The sequence below is a fragment of the Lissotriton vulgaris genome, chromosome 1_1, assembly GCF_964263255.1.
Source record: "Lissotriton vulgaris chromosome 1_1, aLisVul1.2, whole genome shotgun sequence".
In the NCBI taxonomy this organism is placed as follows: Eukaryota; Metazoa; Chordata; class Amphibia; order Caudata; family Salamandridae; genus Lissotriton; species Lissotriton vulgaris.
The window spans coordinates 1,420,180,566-1,420,193,817 of NC_141685.1; the positions used below are offsets into that span (position 1 = coordinate 1,420,180,566).

The window sequence follows — 13,252 nt, forward strand, 5'->3', positions numbered from 1 at the left end:
AGTATCAGGTTTCCATATCACTGTGAAAGAATTAATTTGAAGAATGTCAAAACGAAACTTCATATATAGCGTTTTTGCCAAGTGCGGTTGGACAAAATGTAAATAAGGTTCAACACCTGAGCTTGGTTTAATAGTTAGAAACTGTACAGACAGCCTTCCCGTTCTAGGATTTTGATGTGGAGTATTCAAGGCGCACTCTCAATAGATCTGCTTCAAGTGCTTCTTGGAGTGAACCATCAGTGATTGAGGCTCACTCCAAAAGGAACTTAGACCTAGATTTGGACATGATGGAACCAAAGGGAAAGTGGAGAGATTATCAAGTCCCAGCAACTCTCTTAGTCTCTCCCGTCTCTCCCTATAATGAAAAAGTTCCTACATGACCCATAGCTGTATCCAATAGAGTAAGGGTCTCAGAGAGCGGCTAAATGCTCTATTCTTTTAATGTCTATCTCATGGTAGACTGGCACATCAAAGAGGGACATTGAGGAAGATGTAATAAAATTCTTATGAACTTGTTCTCGCCCATCAATCAATCAGGGGTTGTTAAAGCGCAACTACTCAACCGTGAGGGTCTCAAGGTCCTGGGGGCGAGAGGGGGTGGCTCCGTGGTGTGCTGCGGTCATTCAAAGAGCCAGGTCTAGAGGTCCTCCCTGAACTCCGGCAACGTGGGAGATAGGCAATGTGGATGGGTGGGGTGTTCCAGGCTTTGGCTGCATGGTAGGCAAATGACTTTCCTCCCGTTCTAGTCTTGTTGATATGAGGAACGGTGGCCAGAGAGAGCTGGGCGGATCGCAGGGGTCTTTTGAGTGCATGGAAGGAGAGTAGACTGTTCAGGTATGCAGGTCCGTGTTTTGAAGGGCCTTTTATGCGTGGGTGAGGAGTTTTAAGGTATTCTTCTTTTGACAGAAAGTCAGTGGAGATCGTGCAGGGGTTGGTTGATGTGACTGTGACGAGGGGTGCGAGGATCAGTCTGGCTGCGGCCTACTAGACAGTTTGGAGTTTGCGAAGGAGTTTCCTATTGATTCCAGCATAGAGAGCATTGCCATAGTCCAGTCTGCTGTTTATGAGTGTGTGTGTGATGTTTTTTCTGGATTTGGTCGAGCGAAGAGTCCAGTATTTCTAGATTTCCGAGAGCTGAAGGCCACCAGGAGTCATTCCATGCGGAGGGGGTGGAGCCAAGGATAATGACTTCTGTCTTTTCTGAGTAGAGTTTCAGGCAACTATTCTTCATCCAGATGGTGACGGTTTTCATCCCTTCTTGGAAGTTGTGTTTGGTGATGTTGGGTTCGTTGGTGAGGGAGATGATCAGCTGGGTATCATAAGCGTAAGGGACGATTTTGAGCCCATGGTTCCTGACGATGGTTGTGAGGGGGTCCATGTAGACATTGAAGAAGGTGGGGCTGAGGTAGCATTATAGTCATTATAGTCAAATTATAGTCAAATTATAGTGATTGTGTTGTATTGCTATGTGTCGCACTCCCTAAGGTGCGTTATATGTTAGAGGGGGATTCCCTCTTGCTTTGACAGGCTATTTGCTGTCAAAAGCTTCCTTGGGTCACCTGGCAGAGAAAGAGACCGGAATTGCCGGTCTAGTTCCTCCTTGGACCTATCGTCCTTCTGCGGTGCCCAAATTTGGGAATCCCCCTCTAACATATAACGCACCTTAGGGAGTGCGACACATAGCAATACAACACAATCACTATAATTTAGTAGTTTTATTTATTTAACTGCACCCCTTTTCACATACTCACTTGGTCCTGAGGAAAGCCAGTTTTAAATTAAAAAAGGCCTGGCTGAAACATGTAGACCACACAGGACGCAGGAGGTCATAATTCGTACTCCAACACGTCCATCTACCTTTTTAGTAGCTAACAGGGGCCCAGTAATTAAAGTTTATCCATTTACCCTTGGGTACTGGGACCCCCTGTATAGCCTTTTAATCTTCACTTTCTCACTCACTACACTGCACACTCAGCGAATATACCAGCTCTGCAGTAAACTGGCGTCGTAGCACACCCGGGACACACTCGGTGTCACTGTGGTGGGTCCGATGATGAAGCATGCCACCAACTAGGTTGGTGGGTGAGGGCTTCATGACCAACCTAATGGGTTTACCAGCACGCGTACTTCTTTGAGTCTCCCCCCCTCCCCCTAACATAGCTAGTCCTTATTGATTTTGACATATAATCCTGGGGATTCGGACTAGCTTATCTAGTCCTCACTCTCTCCTTTGATTTGGCGACTCATACTAATAGGTCATAAGTCAAACTTTCCATTCCCAGACTACTACATAAATGCCAAACACCATGTACCACATCATGGAGTTTCCTTCTGCGATTGATCGTTTTCACATGTTTTAGTCCAATTACTAATTGGATCAAACAAAGGCTGGTTACAAGATAGACGACCTGATTTAAGATATTGCAAACAGAGTGCTGTCCATCAGGGTGATGGTCATTATTTACACCCCCTGTATGGATTTCTACCACCACATCTAGAGATCACTGCCAGGCCCATGGGGATCTCCATGTCTTCACATGGGCCACCACGGCTCATGTGAAGTCACAAAATGTTTGGTGCCACATGCCAGGTTTCTAATGGCCATGCTCCAGACTTTTTTCTTTTTTTCTTTTTGAAAAAAATAAAATGAATGCCCCCATGCCCTGTGAACTTTTCCCAGGATGTGAGGGTCATTATTTTGTTTGTGTCCTGATAAAGTGATGTCTAGAAGATGGTGAAGCTCGAGGTGGTGGGCTGCAAGTTGCTTGTTGATGGCCATTCAATCACTTTGGCTGCTCAAATGATTCTGGTCGGCTGAGGGCTGTTTCAGGAGGGCATTGGTTTCTGCAAGTTTCCATTCATCTGAGAAAGTGGCAGACATGAGGGAGGTGTTAATGATGTGGGTTAGGGTGGTGCTAATTGGTGAAGTTCCCAGGTTGTAGATCTTGTGGGGACATGGACGCGTTTGGGCCACTGAGTGGATGGTGCGCATGATTGCTGCTGTGATCTATCTGGTGAGGGTTGTCAATTCGGTCAGGTGGCCATCTTGTTTGGTGGTGGGTAGGTTAACAATGAGTTCTCTAGGGTTTGGTTGGTGTGCGAAGTGGCTATAGATGCTTAAGATTTTGTTGTGGAAGAAGTTGGATAGGTTGTCTTAAAGTTGCGGGGGTGCAGTGATGTTGTTGACAGTGGCTGAGGGTGAGGTGAAATCCTTGACGATCAAGAGGATTTTCTTGAAGCTGGTGGAGCTTCCTTTGAAGCAGTCCACTAATGCTTTTGTGACCTATGATTAGGGGCCACTTAAGTTCACACTACAATTCTCTTTCTGGCTGTGTAATGTTTAACACATGTGACAAATAATTGCCTTAGAGAGGTGGACTTTAAATGGTTATGTTGCCACATTTTACTTTGTATTTTAGTGTTTACAACACCAATTGATTTTTCATTGTTTGCAGGTACATGTTGGGCCTTTCAGCAATTCCAGCCATTATCCAGTTCTTTGGTTTCCTGTTTCTTCCGGAAAGTCCACGTTGGCTCATTCAAAAAGGCCAGACTCAGAAAGCAAGACGAGTCTTGTCCCAAATTCGTGGTAACCAGACCATTGATGAAGAGTATGATAGCATCAAAAACAGCATTGAGGAAGAGGAAAAGGAAGGGGGAGCAGGTGAGTCTTTCTTAGAAACTTAAGGATAATCGTGCTTCCATATTTAGATATGTTCATCCCTCTGTCCATTAACCTGGAATAATGATATACTATGTTTCTTAATTAAAGAAAAATGCAGATATAGTTTTTCATGAGAAAGATCAAATTGATGAGAGGTTAATTTTTCGGGATTTCGGCTGGTTATTCCAATGCTGTTAGGTCAAAATCTCTTCTACGTTAGTATCATTCACTCCACTACTAAGAGCCCATGTTTAAGGCAAGTGAGCATTCACGCCTGTTCTTGAAAGATTTTGCGTAATTACTCTGGCTTCTTGCTGTCATTTGTCTTTGTTAGCTTTTACCTTCCACTTTCCCTTCTCTGGCCATAACTTTAGTCCTGGAACCAGTTAGTCTATGTAATGCTTGTTGCCTTGGGGACAGGGCCAGACCTGCCATAGAGGGCATCAGGCATTTCCCCAGGAGGCTGGAAGGGTGGCGGACTGTTTTGTTACATGGGGCCAGTTGTGCAGCTGTGCTGCAATATTGGCCCCAAGTAACAAAAACAGCAGTGCTTGACATGTGCTCCCGCCCCCTCCCGGGTGGCTGGTCTAACAAAATGGCCCGGGATGCTTTGGGATCTTTCCGGCCCGCTTGGGATCCCAAGGAAAAAATAACTCTCCGGGTTCATCTTGCTATCTTTGCCATGTACATGTATTACTTATTGCTGCAAAATACTGAAATGTTTGAAGTATTTTGGATGTGGAACCGAAATCTCAAAACCTTTGCCCAACTCCATGGTTGCAAACGGATGATAGGGCCATTTCCAACTTCAAAACTGCATTTGGGTATGTATGAATTCCAATTTGTGATTTGGTAACATGTTGCCGAAACACAATTTGGAATTGCAAATGCATACCGATCAGGTATTAGGATGGGCTTGTTCAGGGCATCCCTTCCACATACCGAATCGCAGCGATATGTAGAAATGTTTTGTGACTGAAATGCAGTCACAAAACATTTGCATTTTACCACCAACTTCAAGTAGGTGGTAACCCATGAACCATTGGGAAGGGGTCCCCAAAAGACCCCTTCTCCTTTGTAAATAGTAATGAAAAAGTTTTTTCAGAGCCGGCTTAAAAGCAATCACAGACATTGTGGTCTGCTGACCCCAGTAGGCCACCATCCCCATGATTATTGCGTTTCCAAATGGGTCGTAAATTGCGACCTACCTCATGAATATTAAAGAGGAAGGTCGATTTGCGACACATTATGAAATGCTAAATGAAATTCATGGTGTTTCATACATTCAAATAGCGATTACCTGATCGTGATTCGCAGAGAATAGCATTTAGGTAATTACTATGTCTAATAAATATACATATAGCCCCAAAATATTACTTATTTGAGCCAATGCTATCACTGATTTCGGATAAATTTTATGACCAAAATGTTACAAAGCAAACTCTAGTACCACTAAGTTTATTTCCCCGTCTTTACAGAATTCCAGATAGCTGTACATGTATTTTTTTTATTCGTAATTCGCAAAACGCTGAAAATAAACACACACCATCAAACGTATGGTAAGCACGAAGATAAGAGTGCAGCATGACTAGACCTGTTTCTGGCCGCAGGGATGGGCCACCAACACAGGGATCTGGCAGACCTACAGATTTTTGCTGTTATAATGACATAAAAGCACACCTACCTCCAACATGTTCTTTTATTGATTCCCTTTCATCCTACCTGGCTGAACACTGGGTTGGGCAATCAGTGAAGGTTGATTGGCACATCCAATCTGCTGAGCTGATCGACAATAGATGCGCTTTCAGTAATGGCCAGAAGTGTGATTCTGTGGAATAATGCCACAGTCACATTGTGATTGGACTCTTTTTGCAAAGGCTCTGCTTGCAAACTGCAGCAAGGGATATGGAGCGGAACTATTGTGGTCAGTGTGACCGGGCTGCCTGACCTTATCTGTGTGAAATTACTGTCAGCAGTTACGTATACCTTTCTCACTCCTGATCTCTGCAGCAAGTAACATCGAGTGGTTATGAAATGCCTTTTGCTAGCTAAAGCTTTGAGTACGCAGCAGTGGGAAGGTGCACGCTCCTACCGATCACTAATATAATTATGGATATTGCACATTCAGAGGCCGGACCAACCATCTTTATAATTATATTAATGCTATCTTGATCACAAGATATTTTATAAATGACTTATGCAGAAGCCTAAAGTATACAAATACAAAAAATATACAAAAATAGATAGATGCAAAAAATGCGCCCCGAGTAACTACCAATGGCTGAGATTAATTCAATCCATCACTTTATTTTATACGTTAGTGTGTCACCCTTAATCACTGGAACCAAGCTGTACCTGGCTGATGAGCTCTAACTAGGGCGAAAACGGTCCCAGGTTGCTTGCATTCTGATTCAGGCTGGTTGGGCTAGACTATTCCTATTGGACAGGATCAAGACTGATTTGTATATGGCTGGGTCCAAACTGAGGTGGCATGGTATGTAAAATAATGATGGACTGGAATGTGGCCCAAGTAATTTCCAGTGTCTGAGATTAATTCAAGCATTCCATACATCACTTTTTTATGGGGCAAACATCCCAACCATGGCAGATTATCTATCTGGATAAGCCTACTCTTACTGTGCAAGCAGAGAGATATATTTGTGGTCTCTGGGATTTTCCTAAGACCTGATACCAGGTGTATGTAGTTAGGTGGTCTGCACCATGAGAGTAAACTTGGTTTGCGCAGGGCTGCATGTCGGGCACTGCTGTGATTCTAAAAAAAAAATTCCTATCTGCTGAAATTCTCCTCTCTAGCCCACAAGGGGACAAAACACAGTTTATGTGATAAAAACTATTGTGCCCGAGATGCAGTTGGGAGACTGTGTTATGTCTAAAACATTAGGAGCTGTTGCTGAATGAGCAAAGAAAACAGTAAACCATGTTGTTATGTATTCCAAGCAACCTTCTACAAAATGTATAGACTAAATACTAAGAAAAGTTCCTGAATAACAAATACCATGTATAGAGTATTTTCAGAATGATGTCACAAAATAATAAGCATATTATATGTGGCTATGTAGAGTGAGCAGAGGCAGCCTAAAAAATCTAAGATGCCAATGCGAAGGAGAACCAAAGCTGGTCCAGAAGGGCAATCACGACAGCAGAACCTTATGATGTGCTGGTGTGAATGTCATAAAACACATGACACACCTCTAGTGGACCTGTAAGCTCGAGATCAGAAAATGCTAACAGCAGATTGGTAAATCTTTTTGAGCTATTCTGTGATCCTTGTCCCAGATAAATCTACTCCAGCAAAGCAATTTAGATACCTAAAGAGCAGAGAATCTACAGATGACATGTGTGTTACTCAATTGGTGCTGGCATTTCCACTTCTGTCGCAGATTGCAGTATTTACTTTATTTGATTTGATTATTTTATTAAATTTGAATGATTGCTAAAGAGTTTGCCAAGTGACAAAGGATGGAAATGTGAGACATACACCAGTTCATCCCTCATGAAATGACTGATTTTTATAACGTATTGATAATAATGATGGGTTCGGCAACAAACATCCACACAAAGAAGACAAATGGCTTGAAATATGTGCTCCTAAGTATGATTGTGGGGAGAACTTATGTCAGAGCCATCTCAAGATTTGTGGGCGAGTTCCACGCAGGGAAAGACTAGATAATACCATAGACCGGTAAACTCCCTTAAACCATGCGCGCTAGCGGAATTCCGCTCCTGCGCTGAGTTTTTCTAAATCGCATGTTACGTGAAGAGCTGGGCTCGTCATCAGCGTGCGAGCGGGCTACACCATGACGAGCCCAGCTCGTCATCAGCGTCGAAGGGGTTAACTTCACTATTCAGTGAAAGACTGACTTTTACCCTATGCCCAGTGAAGCAAAGAAGAGGCAGGAACACTGACATCCCAGCTTCTGTAAGGCCCGGTGCAGCCTTTAGTTCTTCATTTGTTCCAATGCTACAAAAAAACACGAGGATTCCTGAGCACTTGGGGCATCTATAGAATGCACATGGACAAACTAATTGCAAAATACCCCACTGCTTACTGTGCACTTGATTTTCTTGAAAGAGCTGTGAGTGGTGCACCTCTTCTTGCGTGACTTCTTTGACTTAGTTCCCAGTTCCTGGAGGTGGAGCGGAGGTCTTATAGTATGAGAAGTTTTGCTGTTCTCCATTTTCAATCTTCTGCAAACTTCATAGGTTACGAAACAGAGAAGGATAACCGCCTTTTCCTTTTCCCCATCTCCTTGTAAAATGCTTTCTCTGCTCCCCAACAGTAACTTTTTGCTCTCAATCCTCGAAAGGAAGCTGAAGATTCTGCTATCCTCAGAAGACAGCAGTGGACTTTGATCCGTTCTCCTAGAATTGGAAAACAATTGTGTGATTTCGGGCCCTTTTTACATATTCCCCACCTTACAAATTAGGCAGTGGAGTCTATAGTTAGAGACACCGTTATGCAGTGTGTGCCATCTGAAGAGGAAAGGTGAACTAGGCTTCTGTGAGTACTCTCACTCACCATTATTTGGTGCAAGATCTTGCACAGTTGCTATCGCCAGTCCCGCCACCACTATTTGCTGCACGCCCACCTGGCCGTTGAGGTCCACTGTGTGGTTGGTGCAGTCCTTCAGCCCCCTCGTCAGAGTTGAAGTCCAGGACAGTAATGCACTTTAACATAGTACGTCCATATCCAAAAATGCCTTTAGCTGTTACTCTGCACCTATGCCTTCCCTTTGGTTAAGTGAAACTCTTGCACTGCCTTTTCATGCTCCAGGGAACGACGTTTGATATTACTATCTGGATTCCTAAAACAAATTAATGATTTGCTTCCAGAAAAATTGTGCTGACTGATGAGCTTCCAAACAGTAGGGATACAGTTTATTTATTTATTTAATTGCAATTTATGCAGTAATGGGGCAAGGGCAAAGTGGTCAATTGACCATGGTTCCCTCCTTCCCAGGGCTCCCCTGGTACAATTGAATTTTTCTCTCTCTAGCTGTGTTTAATTTCCTATAAGAACTTCTCTCTATCACCGAGTGTGCCCTGGGGCTCTTGCAGGCCCTACAGAGCAGCCCCCCGTCCCAACATTTCAGGGGGCCCATACTCAGGCCAAGGCAAATGAATATGTGGGAGATATGAGAGACTCAGGGGCCCCTCATCACATTCTGCATAAGGCCTTATCATTTTGCGTTACATCACTTAGTGGTTCCTCAATATACATGTAATTCCATATTATTTGGCATCATTCAGGCTTGAATAAGTAGAAAATAGAAAATACAATTCAAACTTGTTCCAAATAAAGGGGCCCAAAATATGTCTGTCCCTGGGCAGCAAAAATCCTTAAAATGACACTGACCACGTTCTACCTTGATAACACAGACCTCCAGATTTTTGCGATTTGTGAAATTATTGCAAAATCAGTTGAGGAACACGATGACTGCAATAGTTATCTTTTCGACTGAAAATGCTGCTGCTGCCCTGCTGGTCATCACGTTTACAGCGTGCATTCTCTGCATTCTCTGGCCTATGAAAGGGAAAGCAATGCTGTTGAAAGAAAGATGAGAAAATGAAAGTAGCACTTCACTGGCAAACTCTGTAAAGTGGCCCTAATGTGTTTGAGTGTGAAAAAAACCAATCTGGCCACTTTGTCCTGTTTTATGTATTTTGACAGAATTTGCGGGGAAAAAATCTTCCTTTTTTTTCTCTGTCTGAAGGACTGGGTTCTTTAAGACCCAGCGGTGCCAGGGCACAACACCTGAAACCTTCGTGGGTAACCTGCTCCGGCGTACGAATCACAGAGACACGGGACACTTCCTTCGACGTCAAAGATTCAAGGTTTATTTGCTGCAGGGAACACAGATATCACGACAAGTACACCACGTGCAACTTGGGGAGACTGCTTCAAATTGGTTCTGTGGATCGCTCCTTTTATACAGTTTTTACCCATAGAGTTACATTGAACACAAAAGTTTACAACCCGGTTCCCACCATTATCCCCCAGAGGGGTCGCTTTGGTCACTTTGAAACATATCAGGTTCGGAACATAAGTGCGGAAACATTTGGCGGTTCCCAACTGTAAAAACCCATCTTCCCACCATTAGCAAATTCCAATCAGCAGTAAAACAGATCGAAATAGGAACAAAGACAGGTGCAGAGGAAGACGGAGACAGTGGGGAGATCGGAAAGGGTGTAAAAGGGGAGGTATCGGGAAACACGAGATACAGGCATCAAAGGGACGTGCCTAATGAGATGCACGGCTGAGACAATAAGTCCGTGCGGCAAGATGAGCCTCGAGCGGCGCCATCTGCTTTACAGTAGCATCCCCCTCGTCATAAAGACACTCACAAAGAACATGTGTCTTCCGCAGATATCTTGGGAGTCCCAGGGTCGCGAAGCGGACAACGTCCGTTCGCTGACTACTTGAGGGCAAGAGACAAAATGGATGCCGTATCTAAGATGGAACCCGTGGGTACAGATGAAAAACCCATATAACAAACGAACGGTTTAAGTTAGCACAGCGAAACTGCGCACACTTACTAAACTCGTCATTTGCGGTTCATAGATACCAAACTCGACCATATTCGTGCGAGTTAAAAACACCACTTGCAATTGTCACGGAACCTCAGACGCTCCTTTTGCCCTCATGTAGGCAAGCACTAGTCGGAATCATATTCGATATTCATCAGACCATCGAGATGTTGCTGTAGCATAGCTCTGTCCAACCGAGTCCCCTTGGTAACAGATGGTTGTCTCATACACGTTGTAGCACAGAGGCCACATAAGGCAGGACCACACTGCACACAAAGGCAACACGTGAACAGGAACACTACAACGACTCCGATGATCATCAGAATCTTCCAACCCCAAGTCGACATCAGGCCCCAAAACCATCCAAGTAGCGTCCAATCCCCTACATCCACGTGTATGGATTCGGAGATCTTATGCAACCTCGAGATGGCTTGATAGACAGTAGGAGCATTATCTGGAATGAAAATGCAGCAGCTCGAATGGATCACCTTACATACCCCACCTCGATCTGCTAAGATAACATCTAAAACCATACGGTTTTGTAATGTCATAAGTCTATCCGCCTGAAGTTCTGTGGTGATATTACCAAGGGCACTGGCAGTAATATTAGCTGTCGATTCTACCACTCGAGTCAACTGTCTCAGGTTCCTACTATTGACCATAGGTCCCCAAAACGGGAGGAAACCCTTGAAAAAGTCTCCTGCCTCTTGACCGGCAGTATCCTCTTCGCTAATTACGCCTCGTACAACTCTAGTCTTATGATAATCGGCATCTACAGTGAACGTCGGAGGCAACAAATTTGCAATGAAGCATGAGCCCATGAAGTCAGCGGGCAACCATGCATATGCACGATCATAACAGATAAAGTATGTACCCTTGGCAGCCAGAAACACAGGGGACGAGACCATCGGCAGTATGTAATTTTCAGTGCAAGCACTTGCTCCAAGTCGGGCCTGCGATCTTCGGCCACGACCCATGAGACAAAAATTACCAGTGTGGGGTACGACCCATATCGGAGGCGAGATTTTAAGCTGCTTTTCACTAGTGAACGCACTATATTCACCTCTACTTAGAACCCTATAGGCCTGTATCTCTTCTTCAGGAATAAGCGAAGGATCATAGATATCACTATCTAAATCCTCTATTGCTATCGACAAAGGTTTTTGATACGAGGTAGGACCAGAGTAGGGGGAACGTGGTTCTCGAATGGGGTGGAAACCCAGTGCGCTTCGAAACATTGTTTGAAATGCTCGAGCTGACCCTTGGGAACTATACGGTAACACCAGATATGGAATTCCCTTATCCGTAGTATGTGGCATCAACCCACACACCCAACAATTAGTAGTGTTAACCACTAACTGATGCTGATGAAGGAGCTGAATAAAGGAATTGTTGCGGAATTCTACACGTCTAGCCTGTTCGTGTTCCGGTAACATGTGGAAGGAATGGGGAGAAACAGTAGAGGTAAGATTAGGGTCCGGAGTAGGAGTAGGTGTAGCAGGTAAGAAGTAAGACATCATGTAATACACCCCACCCGCCAATAATGCAGAAGCAGTCAAGAACAATACAAACAGTTGGAATATAAAACATTTGGTACGACTGAGTTGCTGCAGCTTGAACCTGTGAATCTGAGCTCCCTCCAAATCATTCAGCTTCGAGAATGCCATTCCCTAAGACCGTCCGCAACGTTTCTTGACGCACTTCGTTCTGTGTAGCAATAGTCAATCCCCAGGAGTTCCCAGGAACCGACGGCCTTTAACCTAGCGTCAAGACCTACTATTCAGAAGGAAGTACGCGCGCGGCCCTACGGCCTTCAATGCACAGTATGTATATATGCAAAAACAAAGTCTCTCAACTGAAAAAGAAAAAGTATAAGGAATGAAGCTCAATATATGTACAGGAATAATTACAATAATACAAAAGTTCAAAACTGATCACGGAAAACGGGATAATGCAGTTGGCAATACAGCAAGGCAAGATCTTTTTATTTGTCCTTAGTGCGAGATCGCAAAAAGTATCGGGTTTTCCCAGGACGTGTCTGCTCGTCAAACAAAGGATCCGTTGAAGGGACAGCGTCCTGCTGATCAGTTGAGTGTTCTGGTCTTGAGTTTTTTGATGCTAATCGTTCAACAGTGTCTTTCTGCTGCGCCGAGGGTTCTTCAACAAGCTGTGCGTCGCTAAAAGGCACAAACGCCGGCAATGTTTCTGTTTCAGATGATGCAATGCCTCTTCTTACCCACGGGTCTGCTGGCAAAGGGATGGGGACTCTTTTGGTGTGCGTGGCATGCACCCAATTCTTACGTCCCTCAAGACGAACAGCAGTCCTCGTGGCAAGGAGCACCTGGTAGGGTCCAGTAAACCTCGGGTCCAGATTATTCTTGCGTGTAAAGTTTCTCGTCACCACCCAGTCTCCGGGCTGGAGCTGGTGGCCTGGACCCTCCGTCTGCATCGGCAATGCGTCGTAAACCTGTTGGTGAATTAACCTCAGTTTAGCAGTCAAGTCATGTAGATAATCGATCAACATTGGGTACTCAAGATCAGAAAACATTCCTGGCCTAGGAACCCCCCACACATTCGCAGGACGGCCGAACACTATTTCATAGGGACTAAGCCCTACTCGGGAGTGTACAGTCGCCCTAGTTGACAGTAATGCTAAAGGTAAAGCGTCAGGCCACGAAAGACCAGTCGTAGCCTGAATCTTTGCTAACTTTAGTTTAAGGGTGCCGTTGTACCCTTCAACCAATCCAGCTGACTGGGGATGATTGGCGCTGTGGAATTTCTGATTAATTCCAAGGCCCTTACACACACTCTTCATCACACTACCCACAAACTCATTTCCGTTATCTGACCACACGACTCTAGGCATTCCATACCGAGGAAAATATTCCTTCAGTAGGATTTTCGCAGTAGACAAAGCAGTATTGTCTTTGAGAGGATAGGCCTCAATCCATCGGGAGAATGCGCAAACCACAACTAAAACGTATTTCAGGTTATTGCATCGCTCCATATGGATGAAGTCCAATTGAATCACCTCAAAGG

At 44.5% G+C, this 13,252-nt stretch overlaps 1 protein-coding gene across 1 annotated transcript in view; it reads left to right on the forward strand.

The window, feature by feature from the left end:
- SLC2A13 (solute carrier family 2 member 13) overlaps positions 1 to 13,252 on the forward strand; it is a 1,518,966-nt gene that overhangs the window by 410,857 nt on the left and 1,094,857 nt on the right. The window contains exon 3 of the mRNA XM_086967217.1: positions 3,456 to 3,664. Coding sequence (XP_086823343.1) covers positions 3,456 to 3,664 — 209 coding nt within the window. The remainder of the gene's footprint in view (positions 1 to 3,455; positions 3,665 to 13,252) is intronic.